General features: G+C 36.6%; 3 protein-coding genes across 3 annotated transcripts; 1 reads left to right on the top strand and 2 right to left on the bottom strand.

Annotated features, from left to right (window-relative positions):
* Positions 1 to 2,971: 2,971 nt before the first annotated feature.
* LOC119987903 lies at positions 2,972 to 3,895 on the bottom strand. The gene is made up of 2 exons (XM_038832809.1): positions 3,636 to 3,895; positions 2,972 to 3,491 (listed from the first exon to the last, which is right to left on the bottom strand). The coding sequence occupies exons 1-2, from the start codon at positions 3,893 to 3,895 to the stop codon at positions 2,972 to 2,974; spliced, it is 780 nt and encodes a 259-aa protein (XP_038688737.1).
* Positions 3,896 to 9,347: 5,452 nt separating this feature from the next.
* LOC119990199 lies at positions 9,348 to 10,494 on the top strand. The gene is made up of 3 exons (XM_038836072.1): positions 9,348 to 9,496; positions 9,593 to 9,769; positions 9,891 to 10,494. Exons 1-3 carry the CDS (start codon positions 9,406 to 9,408, stop codon positions 10,139 to 10,141), a joined length of 519 nt encoding a protein of 172 aa, XP_038692000.1. The 5' UTR covers positions 9,348 to 9,405; the 3' UTR covers positions 10,142 to 10,494.
* Positions 10,495 to 14,269: 3,775 nt separating this feature from the next.
* On the bottom strand, positions 14,270 to 20,866 carry LOC119987902 (F-box protein CPR1-like). Its single transcript, XM_038832808.1, has 3 exons — positions 20,760 to 20,866; positions 20,388 to 20,487; positions 14,270 to 14,788 (listed from the first exon to the last, which is right to left on the bottom strand). The coding sequence occupies exons 1-3, from the start codon at positions 20,864 to 20,866 to the stop codon at positions 14,270 to 14,272; spliced, it is 726 nt and encodes a 241-aa protein (XP_038688736.1).
* Between the last annotated feature and the right edge of the window lie 747 nt (positions 20,867 to 21,613).

Genomic DNA, 21,613 nt, shown 5'->3' with positions numbered 1-21,613 from the left:
GAAATTGTGAGCCATTGTCGGTCATAATTTTCTTAGGAATACCGAACCTACAGATGATGTTCTTCCAGATAAATGTTTTCACCTCATTATCCCGGACTTGCTTAAAAGCCTCTGCCTCGACCCACTTCGTAAAGTAGTCCGTCAAGACAAGGACATATACTCTTTGGCCAGAAGCAACCGATAACTTGCCGACTATATCCATTCCCCAGTGCATGAAGGGCCATGGCGCGAGCGTGGGATGAAGTCAGCGACAAGGGCTTCGTACTCAGTTTCATTGTTGGTAGCTCGGAACCCACAACAGACGGATTGTTGCATTATTTCTCCTAAGGGTGAAATGAGTACGACTCTGAGCCCACTTCCGTTCACGTTGCTGGAACCATCGACCGAGAGAGACCACGTTCCTCCTGGATGCTTCGTCAGGCATAACAATTCGTGTTTTCCTTGGATCTCGATTGGTGGAGTGAAGTCCGCGACAAAATTAGCCAGCACTTGAGACTTCATCGCCATCCGGGGCTGGAACACAATGTCATGTTCGCTGAGTCCCACGGCCCACTTTGTCAATCGGCCAGACAATTCAGGCTTGTGGAGTATGTTACGTAGTGGGAAAGTTGTTACAACAATGATCGAGTGACATTGGAAGTACGGACGCAACTTTCGGGAGGTTACAATGAGTGCTAAGGTCAATTTCTCAAGTTGGGAGTATCTTGTTTCGACATCGAGCAGGCTTTTGCTGACATAGTAGATTGGCAATTGTCTACCGTCTTCCTCCCTCACTAATACTGCACTAATAGCTATTTCAGAAACTGTAAGATATAACAGAAGTGGTTCACCCTGCTTTGGTTTGGATAGTAGTGGTGCTGACACCAAATATTGCTTCAGTTGTTGCAAGGCTTCTTCTGATTCGCCGACCATTCAAAGTCCTTGGACTTACGAAGAACGCTAAACAAACTGTGGCACCTGTCGGACGAGCGAGAGATAAATCTGTTGAGGGCCACTACTCTTCCAGTTAGCTTCTACACATCCTTCATGCTTCTTGGCGATGGGATGTTAAGAACTGATCGAATTTGGTCCGGATTCGCTTCTATTCCCCTCTGCGTTACCATGTATCCAAGGAACTTTCCAGCCGACACCCCAACAGAGCATTTGGTTGGGTTTAGCTTCATGTTGTACTTTCGAAGTACTTCGAACGCCTCCCGCAGGTGCTCCAAATGGCATTCAGCTTTCAAGGATTTCACTAGCATGTCATCGATGTAGACTTCCATGGTTTTGCCCAACATAGCAGCGAACATTTTGTTAACCAACCTTTGATATGTCGATCCTGCATTCTTTAAACCAAAAGGCATGACTTTATAACAGAAAATACCTCTTTCAGAAATGAGGAGCTCATGCCTAGCAGTAGAATCGACTAGCATATCGATGTGCGGGAGAGGCAAAGGATCCTTTGGACATGCTTTGTTCAAATCGGTAAAGTCGATGCAGACCCTCCATTTTTCGTTTTTCTTTTTAACCATAACTACGTTCGCTAACCAACCTGGATATTGGACTTCACAAACGGAGCCTATGTCAATAAGCTTTTGAACTTCCTCGTTTATAATATGGTTACGCTCGGGGGCAAACTTTCTTCTTTTCTGCCTGACAGGATCGTGATCTGGATCAACCTGGAGTCGATGCACAACAACTTCTTGATCTATTCCGACCATATCGGCGTGTGACCATGCGAAGCAGTCATGATTCTCCGTGAGAAACTCAATCAACTTTGTTCGGATGTCATACTTAAAGCGTGCACCGATCTGTACTTTGTGGTCTGGATCGTCCGGATGAATCTGAATGTCATCCAATTCTTCCATGTCTGGCGAACCTCGGTCGACTATGGCAGCTTGGTCTACAGAGGTCGTCAGTTGCTGTAATTGCTATAAGTCATTTGTTTTTCCTTTCAAAGCACTGGTGTAACAGTTCCGGGAAGCAAGTTGTTCTCACTTAATCTCCTTGACCCCCCATTTGGTAGGGAAGCGTATCAGCTGATGGTACGTGGAAAGTATACTATCATTTCATGGATCCATGGTCGACCAGGTATAATGTTATATGGAGAAGCACTATTCATTACAACAAAGTTTGTGTTGAGATTTACCCCCACGGTATAAACCAACAAGGCAATTTCCCCCAAGCTATACACCTACTCACCGCTGAACCCCAAAAGTATGGTCGACCGACCAACTATATGAGTTTCATCGATTTCCATTGCCTTGAGACCGCTTTGGAAGAGGACATTCGTCGAGCTGCCATTGTCAATTAAGACACGTTTAATTGTATAATTTGTGACTATAATAGAGATTACCAAAGCATCGTGATGCGGATTGAGTAATTGTGTAGCTTTGTCGTCAATGAAGCTTATCATTTGACCAGACGACGGAGTGATTGGTTCAATCGAGCGAAGGAGTGGATTGACAGCTTTCCTAGCGTTCTTCTTTGCAGCTGAATGCGAGATGCCACTAATCTCGGATCCTCCAATAATTACTGCAACCGACCCTTTTGGTTTGGGGTGAACTGGTGGGGTCGGTTCGCGCTCCTTCTTCTGGCCATGGTCTCTTTCCCATTTTCAGTCAGCACATCCTTGAGATGTCCGCGGTTTAACAATTCTATAACGTCATCATGCAAGCCTCGGCAGTCTCGAGTGGTGTGGCCGTGGTCTTGGTGGAAGTCACACCATTTCAATGAATCCCATCGGTCAACTAGAGACCTCATTTTGCTAGGCCATTGTACTTTGTTTCCCAACCTTTTGAGAGTGGAGATCATTTCAGCCGGTTATATATTAAACGCGTATTCTGGCTTCTGAAAGCCAGACGAAGCAGATCGAGATCAATCGTACTGTCATCTGTCATGGCCTATGATCTAGGCTATGGTCTTTACCGACCAACGTATTCCCGGAGCTTCTCCCGATCGAAGATGGTGGTTGGTTGCTTTCATCTTCATCCTATTTCACTTGGGCCCATGCACGAGCTAGCAAATCTTCCATGTTGGTGCACGGGAACTTCGTCAACTCCGTGTAGAGTTCATCGGAGGGTGACAAACCCTTTCTAAAAGTCATGACAACTGTTTCCATGTTACAACTAGGGATCAATACCTTCTCCACCAAGAAACGACCAATGTATGAACGAAGAGATTCGTCCGGCCCGCGTTTGATCTTATAAAGATCGTCTGAAGCCTTGTGCAACCTCCTGCTGCTAGTGAACTGTTTTATGAAAAGATCTGTCAGCTGGGCGAATGAATTGATGAAGGCATTAGGGAGGTTGATGAACCATTGTAGTGCTGGACCGGTAAGACAACATCCAAACGCTCTGCACATGCATGCTTCACGAGACTCCCTTAACACTGTGAGGGTGAGCATACTCTGTCTAAACTGAGCCATATGGTCGTCCGGATCACTGGTTCCATCGAAGGAGCGCATGTTAGGAGATGAAATTTTTTCGGCATTTCCACCAGCGCGATGCGATCTACGAATGGAGAGTCAGAATAACTGTTAGGCAAGCTTTTTCGGATCGGCTCCGGTACTCTGAGAAGTCGTCTGAGGAACGTCTCGACTTCGGTTAGCCTCTGGGCGTCGGTTAAACCCTCAGAGGAGTAAGACAATCCGACACTGGTTGTGGTCGAAAGAGTTGCTGGGGGCGGAGGAAGTCCATGAATGGAGTGACTGCATCGAGCCGATGTTGAGACGGACCTGTGAGGTCGGAGGCAGTGTGGAAAGCTGGGCCATCAACTGCTCTACCTTACTCCTTAAGGCAATGCTTTCTGCCCGGACGGAGGCACTCTCGGCATTTGCTGCAGCCTTGTCTTCTGCCATTTGAGCCTTCAACGCAGCTAGTAGAGTAGCCAAATCATTTGAATCGTCAGAAGACATAGTGAAATGGAGAGTCGCCCGGAAGTATTTGATCTAGCCGAATGATTGTCAATGTCCCAAGGTGGGCGCCAAATTGTAGATCCTAAAATCTACAATCAATTTGTTATCGTCGATCGAGGCCTATGACAACCCTGTAAAATCAAAGAATGTTGACCGTCAAACTTGGACACCAGTGTGGTGTCGACCGAACAAGCTCCGATGGTCAAGTCAGTCAACGGTGGGAGATATTTAAGTGAGAGAAGTGAAAGACTTTTAGATAGAGAGAGAGAGAGATACCCGGTAATTGAGAGAGTAAATGAAGAGGGGTCCTCTTCTATTTATAGTGCTCCCAGTCACGTGACCAATACGTGTAGACCGTACAGACGCTTCCTCGTCGAGTCGTGATTGGGCTTGCGGACCCATATGAGATTCATTTGATATATAGAGCCTTGGGCCTTTAATGTCTGGTCTTGTACCTAATCTAACCGCGGGTCTTGGCCTTCAGCTTGGATTTGGGCCAATGGTACCTTTGGATGGACATTTGGGCCGATCCAACCATGGGCCTCATCGGGCCTTTCGACTTATGCCCAAGTATTTCGGGTCAACGGTTTTTGGCCCATACAATATGTTACATCAGATTACCGTTTGCAATCTAATTCAATTGAATAATTTAACGTTCAATTGTCTCTCTTCTCTGTACTTCATCTTCTCCTTCTTCATGCTTCATCTTCTAGCTTCCGCATTCTAATCTCTACATTTCTTAGCTGGAAATCAAAGATAAGTTCAAGTTACTTCATGAACTGGGATCATTTAGTTCAGAGTTGTGTCTTGGAAGCCTTGTTCCACTAGGAAGCAGTAAAGTGGAGGAGAAGCTGCCGGACGAGAAGGGAAAGAGGAACAAGAATAATATTTATAATAGGTAAAAAAATTTAACCAAATCAATTTGCTTTGATTTGTATTCTTTAAACTGTTTTTCCTTACATTGTTTTGCTGGTCAATGTGGAAGACCATTTGCTTTATAATAGAGTAAAAGAATAGGGAAATGTGGTACCAGTAGTGAGTCTCTCCTTTTACAATTAAGTTGACCAGGCCTTATAGTATAGCAGTCAAAATAGTTTCGTTCGGTAGCAGAATTCTCCTCTTTTTTTTTTTTTTTTGAGCAATGTTTCTCTAGCATCACTTTATTACGGTGATATAACTCTATGACTTTGTTGCTGAATTCTTTATTGACTTGAATCAAATAACATATGTTGTTTTTCTCAGGGATGATTTCCTGTCGGAAGGGTTCAAATTGGTGCTATGATCAAGTTGCAGAGCGAAGTCAACAGAAGTAAGCTAGAGATCACAGGGTTCAAATTGGTGCTATGATCATGTAGCAGAGCAAAGTCAACAGGGGTAAACTAGAGATTACATCGTATTAGACTATTAGTTTTAGTGTGGTTCTTTGATTCCATATTTCCATCTGTTTTCATAGTGCAAGTTTTCTTGTAGTGGCAATATGTAAGTCCTAAAGGTTGTATGGTTGTTCTTAGATAGAAGTGTTTACTCTGCTACCAGAGGTTGAAGGCCGTCTAAAAGAAGTCATCTACCCACAATACTACACATTACAGTTATTAGTTGTCTTTAATCATATTGTTTCCCTTGGCATTCAAACTATGCGTCTTAAGCTATGGTTCCTTTATGCCAAGTGGTTTAGAGTTATGAATTTGATTTTAGGGTAGGGGTTTCTTGGGGTGCTAGCTTTGGTGTTGGTTTCTACATAAGCCTCTCTGTTTTTGAGGGAAAAAAAATGTATTGTATATATGTGTAGAAGGATAAATCCGAGTTGGCTTTCACTTAATAATTCCCTTCGAGGCTAATCAATGAGGCTTCATATTGCTGGTTGTCTGTGACTAATTGTTAAATTGCATATAAAAGGTGTACTTGGTAATAATCATGCTGCAAACGTTCTTATATTCATACATTCATTCCATAAAATTTATGTACGTTTGAATGGCTTAGTTGGCCTTTCCTTTGTTTTTGCGTATGCTTGATATTACTGAGTTGAGACAGCATTACTCGTGAATTCGACTGCATTCATTGGTCACTATACTACTAGTTTTTGTTACTTATTATCTTGAGGTAGGGGTGCACATGGGTCGGGTTTGGGGAGGAAAACTCAACCGAACCTAAATGGAATTGCCGATAAAAGTTAGATATTTGATAAAACTTTTGACACATTTTAACCACAGAGAGAGATAGAGAGGAGAGGAAAAGTATTTTGCATATCCAATTGTAAAAGGAAACCCAAATGTGTATCTTTGCGCTCGTGGTGGTATTGTACATTGCTTGCTTGGTCCATAACTTTAATAGCTATTTGATGGATCACATCTTCAGCTGCTTGACGATATTCCACACAGAACAGGAGTATTGGTCATTGTTAGGCAATTTTTTTGTGTGTGAAACGAAAATATACAATTTCTCTGTCATTATATGTTTTCAGACGAAATATATGTTGTCCCGGATGTTAAGTGAACTTGATTACTCCATTTTGTAACAAATTAAATGGATTTACAGGGAAAGTTGGGCGTGGTCCTGGTGGCAATCACGTTGTGGAACATTGGTTCTCCATGGACAAGAAAAGAAGGAAAGCATCAGATTCCTTCCTTCTCCAGGGGAATTTTGGTGTCTTGTTGAAACTAGTAAAACTGTTCGTATCTTTGCTTTTCTTTTTAATGCATACATGCATACTCGAAGCTTGTTGACGAATGAACTCCCTCCAAAGTTTTTACATGTTAAGTTTTTAGTTTCTTGTCAAATACACTTTCTTGCGACAGTTTTGCATGCGTCAGTGGCTTGCTGGCTTTACTTTCATCCTCAAAATCTATACCTATATATAAAGCAGAGGCTCTAACAACTGCTCCTATTTTTTTGACATCTGGCCTTCTAAAACTCCATGTTTCTTCCTACGTGGACACTCTACAATTCCTTTATTTGTTTTTCAGACGCTCTCAGCTCTCCCTATTTCTCCAATACACTCTCTCCAAACCTCTCTTGCGGCAATAAAAGAAGCAGAAAAAAAACGGACAATCTGAAAGCCATTTTTCGTTCTACGTCTTCTGCTCCCCTTCTCTATTTCCATCTCCCAATTAAACATGTTCGTTTCCACATCCCACAAACCAAATCGGCAGGATCTGTGGTTGGATCTGATCGTAGAGCTGTTGTTCGTTTGTTGTTTACGTGCTTCATCTCCATTCCCGTCGACTCCACATCTCGATTCCGATTTCGTTTCTCCTCATATCTTGTATGGTTTGGCGATTGGCTCTTCTCCTCTGATTGTTGTTAAATTTAATTTAACTTAATGTTTATTTTATTTAACAAACCTGGATAGTCATTATGTATTGATTGAAAAACAGAAGAAGCGACGCTTTCGATTATTGTTCTGATGCATGTATTGGCCGAAGTATATAATAGTCGGAGCCGAATCGAAGGCAACATTCATTCCTTCTCTTATCTAACTTGAATCCGCGTTTCTGGTCATCTGTCAGCAGAGAATCTAAGTTGATGTGGCGTCTTTGTTTTGGACAAAGTAATCTGCTTCAAACGGTGTCAAAATTCAAGTGGATGAGAGTCTCTTATTGAGCCTGAAGTTATAGGTTGCTGGCCAGTGAAGTCTTGAATAAATAACTTTTGGGAGTTCAAGGTTAGTTTTTTTCTTATTTTGTTTTGGGAATGGATTTGCGGTTCTTTTTCAAATCTATAGTTTTTGATGCGAATTTCGAATCGCTTATTGGATTTGAACCTCAGGCCAAATAAGTTGCATATACATAACTGAATTTTCTGAATGTCATTTGTTCAAGTCTCTGATGCACCCAATCATGTTAAATGAATAAGTTTATTATTAAACTTCCATGTATTTGAATTGAGTTGATTTTAGTGTTAAAAGATTCATTGTTTGTATTAGGATGTATAAATTTATTTGGAAACACTTTAGTTGAAATTTTTGTGTGAAATTCTTCGTGTTTTGGTAGTGAGGACTGAAAAAAAAGAATTTTTAACAGAATGAGATGTTAAATCGAATAAAGTTCGTGGTGATGCTAAATGATTCAAGTAGTCTAAACTTAGAAGTTTTTCAGTTGCTTGGGGGACATACTTCTTTAATATTAACCTTTCTTTAATCCAACATTTTTTTATAAACTACTATGGTACAGCTGTAGCAATACTGCACTATAATTCATTTGACTCAGTATGTAAAAGTTTAAAGCCACAAAAAAATTGGTTCAAGTAGTCTAAACTTAAAAGTTTTTAAGTTGCTTGGGGGACATACTTCTTCAATATTAAGCTTTCTTTAATCCAACATTTTTTTATAAACTACTATGGTATAGCTGTAGCAATACTGCACTATAATTCATTTGACTCAGTTTGTAAAAGTTTAAAGCCACAACAAAATTTTATTAACGTAAATAATTAGAGACCCAGACAACCATTAACCAAAAACATCTTAGCACTATGCCATATTCTAATTGGGCATAATTGTGCATAGTTGCTGTATTGTTAGTTGCCAATTGGTTATTGAAACTTATTCATGGTAGGTTTTGATAAAACATATTGACATGGTTTCAAACACTTTGATATGTCTGCAGGTTTTGAACTTTAATAATATCTTTCTTTACATTATATAGTGTTTTCAAATGAAGTGCACCCAAGAACGAGATACAAGGTAACACTCTAATATTAGAAAACTCTTGATGATGTCTATGTGCTTATTTTGTTATTTTATATATTTGACGTTTCCTAATGTTAGTTGCTAGATCTGTGGTTTTTAAAAGTACTCGAATGTTATCTTTATACCTTATAAAAATTTAAATGCTTTCAATAAAAAGATTGTATTATTTGTGGTGAGTGATATTTGCATTGATGTTTTTGAATCGATATTTTTTTTTCATTTCGATATATGTTGTTGATGGGTTAAGTCCTATATTTGTGTATTTCAGATTTTCTGTTGCCGTGTGTTCTGGAGTTCGGCAACATAGGCATGCAAGATTGTTTAGGAGATTTAAGTTACAACAACATAGATTAAGAAGGTTTGGATGGATGTCCCTCCACTTTTGTTTTTTGCTGTTGTACTACAAAATTTAGTTATGGTTTTTTTAATATGTTTTTTGCAGGACCATTTTGGGGATCGCCGTTGAGCAGAGGTTTAAATTTGCTAGGTATAAGAGAAGTATTTCTGAGGCAAATAAGGTCTGGTCGTGCCCTTCATTTTGGAGGTATTTTTTTATGTTTTGCGTTGTGAAATGGTCTTTCATGTTCTGTCTTATTTTATGTGTATTTGTTTGTTATTTTCAAATAATAAATTCTAGGAATTGGTTTTTCAAGTTTAAGTTTATAATTTTGCAATTGTTTTTCAAATTAAATTTTATATATAGTTTATTGTGAGATATTTGATTTTTTATTTTTTTCCCTGTATTTTTTGTATTTTTTAAATCTCCAAAATTAAATTAATTTCTAAAATTTATATTGTGAAAGAGAGGGAAAAGGACATTCTTGAGATGATATTGGAAATGGCTTTTCATGGATTGAGTGGATGGTCGTGTCTTGGATGTTTGCTGCCTGAATCACCTGCCTATGTATTTCATGGAGGTATTTTTCTTGGTGAAATTCAATGTTCTTTGTTGTACAAACTTTACCCCTATTAAATACTAATGCATTTACCATGCTTTTGTGTACTTTTCGAAGAACATCTTTCTCCTAGCTGTATTGGACTTCAAAATCATATTCCCAATAATTTACATCTACAACATTTGAGGCAAAAATACCGGGATGCGAGACATAAAAGAATTTCGATATTGCATCAGAATAGGTTGCGATTATTGGCTTCAGTATCTCATACTGCTCTATCTAATAGTTCTGTAGGTAAGTTTTTTTTTTTGTTTGTAGAAATTGTATTTATATATGTTTTTTTTTGTAATGCCTGATAATTATTTATGAGTTAGTGTATTACGAATGATATTGATTAATATATATTTTTTTCCAGAAGAAGGTCAACATGTACAACATGTAAGGTTACAATATAGAAATTCGCGATTTCAAAGACTTTCAATGTTGTGCCAGACGAGGCCGCAATTATTGGCTTCAAATTCTGTCCTTGGGTATCCTGCATCGGGTGCTGGTGTGCCAGTGTCAATTACTCTGATTTTTGGGCTTCATGGTTGTACTTACAGTTTTGTACCAAGTTCTTCGATTCTTATCAGACCTAACACCATATTTGTGCAGTCAATAAAGTAATTTGCTTTGCCACTTTGTGAAGTTTAATTATACACAGTTTGTTAAACGTGCTTTGGTAACCTCATATCTGCTTTTATTAAGTTGAAGAGTTAAGTGAAATAAGGCCTGGGTTAACATTGTATGGATTGTATATATCTCCACCTCTTGATGCTGTATCTACTTGGTCCAAAACTATAAATGCCTCTGTTCCCGCAGTTTCTCACAAGGCAAGTTTGATTTATGAGAATAATATCATTGTCTTCCGAGTTTTTCCTTGAGCTTAGATTTGATTTAGTCGATGAATTTGAGTTCATGATTTTCTCTATTCAGGAGTTAATATATTTTCTTAATTAGGAATCTCTAGCAAATATCAAATACTGTGTCAAATTTGATAACTCTATTTACCTCATTATTGCCCAAGGTATGGTGACAAGCTTCTATATCAATATTCACTAGCGAAATATGTCTTTGTCACCTTTAAGAGGTCTTATATATCTGGGTATGCATGAAAGTTCTACGAACTCATGGAATTTCTTTATCTCCAAGTATCATTGGAGTTGTCAAAATCAAAGCAATTGTAAGAAAGATCACTGTGTCATGGGCCCTAAAGAGGGTGCAGTATAAATCATTTAGTTGTGTACCTGTCAACTATAATGGCCTCTGTACCTAATATAGTTGTGTGAAAAAAAAGATTGATTCGCAGCACTGCCTGTACAGTTTAATCCAATGATTAGAATGCAACTGTTAGGCAAACACAAATGGTATTTGTGAACCAAAACTCATACTCATAGATTGATGTAGGCATTATAGGACACACACACACACACACATGAGAACTTGAGCAGTAAATTGTCCATTGATGATGCCTCCCTCCCTTTCCCCTTATCCTCTCTTGTGATATTGCAAATGCGAGATATTTTTTATATCAGTAGTTAAATGTGCAATTGAATTGTTTTCCTACTCAATATTGCTTAATATCCTATTACGGAGAACAATAACTTTAGTTTTGATCTGTATCTAATATTACGATGAATTTTTTTTTTTAGATAAACACAGTTATTATGGTATGCTAGATTTGATATTAGAATTATAATATTTTGAGCTTTCAGTAATGTTTCAAGAAAGTTGGGATAAAACTTTGCTACTGGACCATCAGTGATTAAGGTGAATTTTTTAAAAAATCAATGGTTAAACTTAAATGTACAATTGAACTGCTCAATATTGCTTTTCTTCTTCTTATAACTTCTGAATTACATAATTCTTTTTAGGGATCAACTAAAATAAGGAGCAAATTGATGTTGAAGGACACATGGCCTATGATGATGCATAATTTATTCAGTGATTTATTGATATAAGATATTGTATTTGGCATAAAGGCATGGAATTTATATATGTGGATACTTGTGTGCTTTTAGCTGTGGAGGATGTTAGTCGGACGAATGAAAGTGATTGTAATTTATGTTTGGATTAGCATGCATCATTCAAGAATTCAACGATAATGTTTTGCCAGGTTTCATTCTACTCTCAGTTTTTTGAATTGTTCCCCATGTTGTACATTTTCAAAAGTTGAGTTTATCAATAGCCGTTAGTATTGGAATTTGGTCTTGGACGTTAACAATAATATCTTCTATATATGAGATCTCCTATATTAGTTTTTTGAGTTGTTCCTGATGTTGTGCATAGTTCATACTAATTTGTTTTTCTTAAGGCTGAGTTTATCAATAGCCATTAGTTTTGGAATTCGGTATGAGACATTAGCAAAAGGATCCTTTACATATGAGATCTCTGATATATGCATGGTTTTCCTTTTGTAACAACTGATTTCTTAGGTCTATAATTATAAAGGATGCTGAAATGAAGGGCACCACTCGGTTTCATTCGGCAGCTATGGCGGTTGGGTTTGCCAAAACCTCATTTACCTTGATCGTAATATTTGTTACTGGTAAATTGGGTTGGACGCCATTGCTTTATATCAGCACTGTTGGAATGAATATCTGCTTATTTGGTCTGATCCTTACTCTTTCTTCCCTGGGGAATGGTAAACTCGGAACTCGGGGCTGGCCTGGCAATTTTAACAGTTTGTGGCAATGATTCTTTCTTCTCCAATTTTAGTAGTTTCAACAGTCATTTTTTTTTAATCGGCACACCAATACACGACCCACGAACCCATTGATACCTGGGTTCCTCATTCAAGTTTAATAGGTTATTCGATGAATCATTGTTTCAAGTATTGGTTGTATATGCATATTGACAAATCAGTAGATCACTTATTGATTTCCGTAGACCCCTTATTGATATCCGTAGACCCTAATGTACCCATAAAAAGTAACAGGGGTGGTGTTTTGTTAACATTAATGTTTGGGACAACTTGGAATTTCAGTTGAGAATTAAAGAGTTTACTGCCTACAGTGAAGTACTTGAGACAGTTTGAGGTTTGACTTCATATGAAATCTACGGCGTCTTGACTTTGTTAGTTAGTTTCATATGTTTTTATTTTCTTATGTTTGTTATAGAGCTTCTCTGTTGTGAAAAATTAGTTAGCTTCATATGTTCTTATTTTCTTACGTTTGTTATAGAGTTTCTCTGTTGTGAAAAATGTAATTTGTGTTATTTTCTTATTTTCTCAAGTTCTAATGTTCGTTATGGTAACAAAATATTAACAAATTATCGGTAATTTTTATTTCCCAAATAAAGTTAATGTCGCGCTTTGCGCGGGTGTATAACTAGTGTATATATATGCCGGTAGCACTACATATCCCTGCAAATATTGTTCCAAAAGCTTCCCAGTCCATGTGACATTGACACATCACTATGTGACATGGAAAGTTGGATTTTTTTTAGACAAAAATACCCTTGTTTCTTGGTACAATTACTTTTTCTACAAACGCTGACATCATCTAATGACATCACTAATTTTTATCTCTCAAAATTCATGTTAGATTTTGAAAAAAATTATATATTCGGAATCAACAAATAATCCTTTTTAAAACAAAATTCATTGTCGATATGTTTTATCTAACCGATCTTAGTTACATTGTTTTTGACAACAATGTACTAACAATCTGGAATGTTGAAAAACAATGAAATTCATTATAACATTAAAAATAAGCCTTAAAGGTGAACTTTAGAATAAATTCACATTAAAAAAGCATAAATCTTTTTTTTGGACATTCTTCATCAAATTACATATTACATTGTTTTTCAAAAATAATATAATTACATGTATTTTATTGTTTATTTCAAAAAAATTCAAATTTGATAGTTTAACATACAATATATTCACAAACAACTAGAATTAATCAATTTTCCTACATAATCCATTGTCTCATTGTTCTTTTAATTACATTTTTTAAAAATAATGTAATAATTTTCTAGAACGCATAAAAACAATGTTATAATGATCTGCAATACTCAAGCCAATGTAATAACCGACTTTATTTTGTGGTTTTTTTTTTAAAAAAAATTTCTCTATATATAATTATCTATAAAAAATAATTAAAAAAAGGAGAAAAAAAGTTGGGACCCAATACATTCGTCATCTTCCTCTCTTAAGACCCTGTCCCTGTCTGCATTGTGGACTATATCACCTTCGATTTAACCAAATTAATTTCAAGAAAAAAAATTCAGATTCATTCTCCAAACAGAGTGTAGGGATTAAAAAAAAGAGAAAATAGGAGTAATGTATCTGGATCACAAAATGGTGTGGAATCTCTCAAGTGGAGACAAAGTATCGCCGCCGGCGACTTTTCGTATATATGCTTAGCGTTTGGTTTGTGAGAAAATTCAGGAAGAAAACAGACGCCAATATGGAGCAACTACCAAACATGTCTCAAATTTGGCTCTTCTCTTGTTCACTGTTAATTCTGTATGAATACATATCAGAACAAGGCACTCGGAATAAAACACTATATTTGCAAGCTCAAATATCTTCACTGATGTTGTACTATAATTATATATAAACTGATGTTGTAAAGCAATGACAGTCCATTAGAGTTTTATCTTCAACCGACTGTACTTTTGTGCTTCATGTTGGACTCGACGCTTCCTACCATGAATCCATCTGTAAGCTCCTAGCTTCCTACCACGAATCCCTCTGTAAGCTCCTAGCTTCCTACCATGAATCCCCCTGTCCTAGCTTTCTATAAGCTCCTATAGTCCTATCTTTCTACCACGAATCCCTCTATAAGCTTCTAGCTCCACAAGGCTTTCTACACAAATTTCTGTGCTAAATACATGCATGCCATTAGGAATGTTATCGACCTTTTCGACTTCCTCCTTCACAAGGTCGTACCAAAAGAGAGTGTTCATTTCATCTTCCATAAGGATTTTGTCACCGTACTTAGAGTAGGCTAGAGGCCTAGGACACCAAAGTCCCTTTTCTACTATGATGGACAAAAGTTTAGACCATGACGCTTTCACTTTGCGATCTTTCATAGTCCACAAATCCAAGCATCTGTTCTTATCATAATGAGCCACACACAAGTCCCTCCCCAATACACTCAAGTCTAGCACGTTAACTCCTCCAAGGGATGATAACTCATCTGGCAGAGACACTTCATGAAACTCCTGTGTCCCAAGATCAAAAGCAACAATCAAGTGACTAGGAACTCTGTCCATTGATCCTCGGAAGCCCCCCAATAGAGAGAACCAGCAACGAACATTGCCTTCCTAGAACCACAAATATAATAAGGGTTACAAAATATACAACTTCTCCATGTACCAGTTCTCAAACTATAAATGCTTGTTTCAAATGTAGTCAAAAAATTGTCATCTGAGGCTGCATTCACTTCAACCATCACCAATTTGTAATCATCAACAATTGTGTCATAGCCAAATCCATATGGAGATCTTGAGGTCAGTGGTTTCTTAAGGGTGCTGCTCTCTAGTAGCCATGTTCCAAAAAATAATATGTTGCTTCTGGTTCATCAAGCATAGAAGACCATTACAAGAACCTAGCACCCTAGAAATGCCTCTCAACGGGCAAATGATTTTCTTAAAGGAACAATTGTTGATTGAATTCAACTCAGAAAAGTAGACCGGAGTTTCTTCTGGTTTAGTGAAGTTAGCGTCATAGCCTCTTGTGTATACCAGAACGAGTCTAAGATAACAACTTGTTTCCAAAGACTGTTTGAGATGGGAGTTAATAAATATCGGGTCTTCAATGAGGGAACAATATGCTTTCGATAAGCTTTTGAAGCGTTTAAGTGTCCTAACTTGTAATTTGGAAAATATGGAAGCAATTAACTCGAAAGGGAGATCATTCTGTGGCATGCTTCCCTATGGATTTAGTAGCCTGTGGGACTTTCTGCATGAAATATTCAATTCAGATATGTATATATATGCTTTGGAACATCAAGTCCTAAAAGAATCAGGTACCTAATGTGAGTTATTCAGAGCTAGTATGAAATATGGTATAAAACTATGATGCTTAAAAACTGACACAGAAAGGAGAAGGAAGAGACAAATCAACAAAGGGAACTAAACATTGTTTGATAGTGTGCCAATCTCCGGTCACCACACCCTGCCACCTTCTGTTTTATCAGCAACTCATAGTAAATAAGGGCCACTAACCTCAACTATGTAACCAATGTTTTTAGCATGACACCCCTGGATGGAAATGAATTGTGATAACTCAACCAAGGATACCCCACTTATCACTTTGAATGATAGGAGGCCTTTTTCTCATGAATTTGCTTAGCAGCCTTGGATAGTTGGATGGGTTCAATCAAAACAACAGTAGTTGCAGGAAATAACTTAAAGTCACAGCAGGTAACAATGTCATCCATCCAAAAAAGATCAGGAGACTAGTGAGATAATAATAACATATACTAAGTATCAGGTTCCATGCCCAAAAGGAAAAAGAAAACATAGATCACTTAGAACTGGTAAACCAACTACCACATATATATATATATATAAGCAAATGTCTAACTAAGATATAATTCATCACCTCCTCATTCAACTAGTTTTTCGTTTTGTCATTAAACGAGCCAATTCTACAATTACATCTTATAACTTTTGTGAAAAAATGTAGGCAAACAAGTCATAGACTTCTGGATTTGGGAATTGTTTGACACCAAATGTGGTTTGCGTTCTTACGGATAATTCAAAGCTTATCATGTGAAGTTTCTTTAACTTCGATATTGAATGAAAATTAAGGCTTAAACTTTTCAAAATATAATCAACTGTTAATCACGTCTTCACAACTCTAACCGAGTTTTTTCAACTACATTTGACCCAATTCAACTCAAACACACCAATGTTATTCACAAACTAAGGAAAACCTCCAGCATAAAACAATTACGCTATCTACAACATATCTTATATCCAATTCAACAAGAAAAAAAAAAAAAAAACAATAGTCTAAGTTTAACTCAGAAGAATTGCAATTATCTACACATCCTAAACCCAATACAAAAGGGCAAAATTTGTCGGAGGAGCAAAGAATAAAAACTAAATTGTAAATTACGAGCCTTAAAACACGTTGTTCAATCTTGGATCTTCGAGGATTGGCAGAAACCTTCCTTGAGAAATGCGATACGATTCGGGAAAAACGTGAGAAAGATAGAGAGCACGATCTCGAATAAAGCAGTTATTTATTTGGTTGATTTTTTTTTTCTTTTTTTTTTAGTTCAAATGTTTTTGGATTCAGACTTGCTTCACGTATCCTCCTTGTGGGGGCCTGATTTGCAAACAAAAAAAAAACGTTAAGTCCCTACCATACGTCTTGAACAAAATGAGTCATTACTCACATCCAATTCCGTTAGTCAATTGCTCATGTGACATGATTTTTGTCTTTTTTCTTAGTCATCCGCCCATTTGGGTTGATTTTATCAACACATCATATAATAATTATCAAACAAATAAATTCATGTCAAAAAATTAAATAAAAATGAAAAATTAATCTAAAGACATAATAGATTATCTTGCGTTCTATTTTATCAAACTCATCCATGAAATTATCTTATATTTACCTCACACATTATTTGTGAGTTACTTTCACCAAAACATACGATAGTCAAGTACGGGGAAGGGAATTATTATATTTGGAGTTTATAGATTATGTGTTTCCGACTTGTTAGACAATTTTACAAGTGTACGAATCGCTCAAGTAATATAACAAAAGTAAAGTATCAATCCCACAAGAACTGTTTACCTATCAAGTATTGAAATTGTTCGAGTCCTAAATTATTTGAAGAAGTCAAAAAGTGATGTGTAGAACCCCATTTCAGTTCGGGCTAAGTAATGACCATACGAGTAGAAGTGTTACTCGTACAGAGAAACATGCGAGTAGACCTTTAACCTAGCAGTCGTGCGAGTGATAACATGCGAGTAGATCTTTAACCTAGCAACCGTGCGAGTGATAATTCGAGGTATTTCATTGTTTTAATCAATGAAATGAAATTAGATATTCCACTAAAACAATGTAATAGCTACTGCAACCACATGATTGCACTGCTCGAGTCCAAAGTGAACCAATCATAAATATCTACAGTTATTAAAATGAATTAAATAGCAATTTGTATGACTCAAATCAGTGGAATCAATTAATTAAATCAATAGCATAACTAATTTCATTGTTAAAAATCAACGGAATATCTATTTATCTTATACAAATACACTAATTCCAATGATTTTTTCAATAGAATAGCCATTTGTATGACCCAATCAATGGAATACAATTATTAAAATAAGTAGAATGGCTAATTCCATTGATTTTCTCAGTGGAATGGCCATCTATATGAGCCAATCGTGGAATACAGTTATTAAAATCAAAGAAATTAGTAATTCTATTGATTTTATTAGGGGAGTAGCCATTTGTCTGTGAAAAATCCATTGAATCGGTTAATTAAATCAATGAAATTCGGATAAAATGGATATTTCTATTATATAAATGTATTCGATTATCAATGATATTTGATTATATACACTCAGAATCAAATAATCTGACTGTAAAAAAAGAAATTTAAACCAATATTTTCCAAAGATTCAACAAATCAATATAATCAATTATCAAATGAAAGAGAAACAATGAAATACCTTGTTTTCAATCTTCAAAGGTTGTTCGTGTTGGAAAACCATACGGTGAATGACTCAATAACCCAAAGAGATATGTGTGATGTGTGAGAGTGTTTGGCTACACATTTGGTCCCAAGGCCCACACCATGGGTCAATGGACCGAACCACACACACGCGCGCTAGCTTGGCAAGACATGGGTCCAGATCTGAGAAAATAAAAAATTATTATATTTTTTGGTCAAAGTTTGACTAGAGTACTAATTCAATTTTAATTGATTGGGTGATTAAATTCTAATGGGATAAATTTCTTTTCTGATTAAATTCTAATCTCTTACCAGATATAGTTTCTTCTTAGATTAAATCCTTATCTCTTACTAAGTGATTAAATTTAATTTCATCTCAAACTAATAGTTAGAAACAAGTTCTAACTTTTTGCGATTTTCTTCCACTATATAAACCTCAGGGTGGACGACTTCCAAATTGCATAGAAAATGTTATTTCTCAAACAATTTCATTTTTCTCCGTTTTCGTTCCTCTTAAGTGCTGCCAATTTTAAGTCAGTTCGATAGAGATCTGTTCCACGTAGTGCTGCGAAGTTCAAGTTAAGGTATTGCATCTTGGGAGGTGAAACTCGTAAACATGCTAAGCACCGCAATCAGTGGCGGACCTACCTTGAAGGCACTGGGGCACCTGCCCCCGGTGAAAAAAAAAATTTTAACACTAAATATGTTAGAATTAGTTAATTATATGTCAAATAAAGTTTAAGGCCCCCAATCAAAAAAATTGATGCCCCCAATCCATTAATTTTTGCCCAATCCACTAACTAGTTTAGACCCAACCCAACCTCATAAAATCTTAGAAATTGTTTCATGTGACGTTACAAATTCAACAAAAAAAAGCTCAAGCACATGGCCTTTTGAGATACTTGCAATCATTTAATTTTGTTTTCAATTTGTAATTAATGTTGACTATGTTGGGGATTATATATGAATTATCATTGGTTTTGCAAATAAATGGAGACATGTTGAATGTTATTGTGATAAATCAATAATCAATAATCATTACTGTGTTTTTGTATTTGCAATCAATAATCATAAATCGATTACATATTGAACCTAACAAAAAAAATTCCGGGGGCGCTGCCCCCGGACCCCCGCAATACTTTTGTGCCCCCACTAATTCAAATTCCTGGGTCCGCCACTGACCGCAATAGGCAAAAGTTATCGCATTAAGGAGATACAGGTTCCCCTTACCTTACCTTATAGAATAAAGATACCAGGATTTGTTTCTATTTTACTTTTATTTCTGTTATTTAATTTTTCAATCTGTATGGGATCTTTATCTTGTTCAATAAAACTGCTTCTTCTTTGCAGTAGTCTTACAATGTAATGAAATTCAACGCTATCGTAGAGTTGTTATATAAAAGCGGCATTTAATAGTGCGATATGCCTTGGCATTATTGTTCTGAAAAAGAATTTCAAATTTATTTTTTCATATTATTACCCTCTTGTGGCATATAATTACACTTTGATGCTGTTTGATTACACATGAATGCTCTCTCATTACTTTTTTTTTCAATATTATTACGCTATTAAGATGTCTTACACTGTTATAATTATTGTTCATTCCAGGATAGCAAAAACTAGAGCGATCGAGAATAAAACAAGTAATAAACCAATAGAAAAGGTCTACAAGAAACTCTGTTTTGGTGTATGTTGAAAAAATTTATCAAAGATAACCATTTTGATGTAAAGACAAGAAAACAAGAACACATCATTGCTACATATATATGATGAAAGCAAATGATGTTTTGTGCTAGGAAAGAAGAGGATTTACCTGACTGACAATGACATAACCTTTATATTTGGAGTTGTTTCGGGATCAAGAAGCATGAAGATTGGCAAGATGCAGAAGCCAATTAACTTAGAATTTGTTGACGGGATGAAGAAGTCAGTTAACTTAGAATTTGTTGACGGGATGAAGAAGTCAGTTAACTTAGAATTAGTTTGTAATTACATTATGTATGGCGCTTATTGCACTCTATTTAGGGCTAAAAACACTAGATCTTATACAAAGTTCGGATCCAACAGAGCCATCTTCTCCTCTTTTTCACGCATTGCAAAGACAGAAAGCCCCCGCAAACCTTGGCAAGAGACGAATTGACACTCGACTCAATCAGAAAGGAGGCAATCCAATCCTCTTATTACACTGAATGCCAACTTACGTGCTTGTCAAGGATGTCTCATACCTCCAGTTGGTTCTGGTCCCAACCTCCTAAGGTCGACTTGAACCCTTGCCTTACTGGTACAGGTGGATCTCCACCTCCGGCTCTTTCGTCGATGGAGAACCTACGAACACAGAGAGAGAATGACCTTGCGAATAGGAAAAGAGAATGGTGGATAGAGAAAGAGGAAAAGAAACTACAAAAAGAAACAAGAGAAAGGGAGAGAGAAAAAGTAAAAGAAATTATAAAAATACACAAGAGAGAAGTATGGTGAATTGTCATGGCGCATACATTATGTAAATTTTATGTACAAAAACTCTTTGTATGAATATCATTTTTCAAGAAAAAAATATCGGCCCCGCTAGTTGTACATAAAAGTCTTATACATAAGTGTACCTAACACAAGTGGCATGCCACATGTGTTGCTGACTGTATCTTAAAGCATTTGACTTTTCAAAGTGTAATTGAAATTCGAAATTGAAACTGATGTAATTGAGCGGCATTTAACCAAAAGAAAAAAGCAAAAACCCTAAAAGCAGACGTGATGTTCGAGAAAGCAGTGGAGAGATGAAGATCAATTCTCACAAACGGAAGTGAGCGGAAAGTCGACAAGATTTGGGCAAAAGAAGATTTACAGGTAAATCCAACAATTTTGACGAGATTTAAAGTAAATTATTTGAACATTTATATTATTCTGTCATTGTTCTTGAACTATGTCGTCGGTGTTCATGAACAATTTCGACAAAGTTCTCACAATTTGCGGGTAATTTTCCAACAGTGTTCTTGAATGTGATATACCAACGCGATTATACAAATTATTTGGAGGTTGATGCCTTGATATTTGTTATATTTACATATTTGATGGGTATTGTGACACTTTCTTGGGTAAAAAATTTGTTTGGGTATGGATATTGTACTTATAATTACATATGGCTTAGTCTGAAAAACATATAACGATACTGAGATCTAAAAGGGTTCGATGAAGTGTTTTTTGGTTTACCATGTATTAATGTAGTTATTACACGTTATTACATAGTAGTCATATGTTATTATTTGATAATGACATGGTATAAATTGGGGTTTAGTTGGTGCTGAGTATTTAGTGTTTATCATTGTCATCCTTTATCCATAATCACACATTTTGATATTTATATTACATGTTCATGGTCTTCAGAATGACAAAGATTAGAGCAGTTAAGAAAAGAAAGATTGACAAGAATAGCGATATGGTTGCCTCTTCTTCAAAAGAG

This window comes from Tripterygium wilfordii, chromosome 21, assembly GCF_013401445.1.
Source record: "Tripterygium wilfordii isolate XIE 37 chromosome 21, ASM1340144v1, whole genome shotgun sequence".
Lineage (NCBI taxonomy): Eukaryota > Viridiplantae > Streptophyta > Magnoliopsida > Celastrales > Celastraceae > Tripterygium > Tripterygium wilfordii.
This window is presented reverse-complemented; position numbering and strand designations above follow the sequence as displayed.

What these genes read in the sequence shown, in the direction of transcription:
- LOC119987903 (XM_038832809.1), bottom strand. Translation starts at nt 3,895, where the DNA reads ATGTCTTCTGACGATTCAAATGATTTGGCTACTCTACTAGCTGCGTTG. An exon ending in AACTCTTTCGACCACAACCA is followed by an intron (nt 3,492 to 3,635) that starts GTGTCGGATTGT and finishes CTCCATTCGTAG; the next exon opens with ATCGCATCGCGCTGGTGGAA.
- LOC119990199 (XM_038836072.1), top strand. Translation starts at nt 9,406, where the DNA reads ATGATATTGGAAATGGCTTTTCATGGATTGAGTGGATGGTCGTGTCTT. An exon ending in TGCCTATGTATTTCATGGAG is followed by an intron (nt 9,497 to 9,592) that starts GTATTTTTCTTG and finishes TACTTTTCGAAG; the next exon opens with AACATCTTTCTCCTAGCTGT. An exon ending in TCTATCTAATAGTTCTGTAG is followed by an intron (nt 9,770 to 9,890) that starts GTAAGTTTTTTT and finishes ATTTTTTTCCAG; the next exon opens with AAGAAGGTCAACATGTACAA.
- LOC119987902 (XM_038832808.1), bottom strand. Translation starts at nt 20,866, where the DNA reads ATGCCGCTCAATTACATCAGTTTCAATTTCGAATTTCAATTACACTTT. An exon ending in TGGCATGCCACTTGTGTTAG is followed by an intron (nt 20,488 to 20,759) that starts GTACACTTATGT and finishes CTGTGTTCGTAG; the next exon opens with GTTCTCCATCGACGAAAGAG. An exon ending in GGGACCAGAACCAACTGGAG is followed by an intron (nt 14,789 to 20,387) that starts GTATGAGACATC and finishes TTGTGGTTCTAG; the next exon opens with GAAGGCAATGTTCGTTGCTG.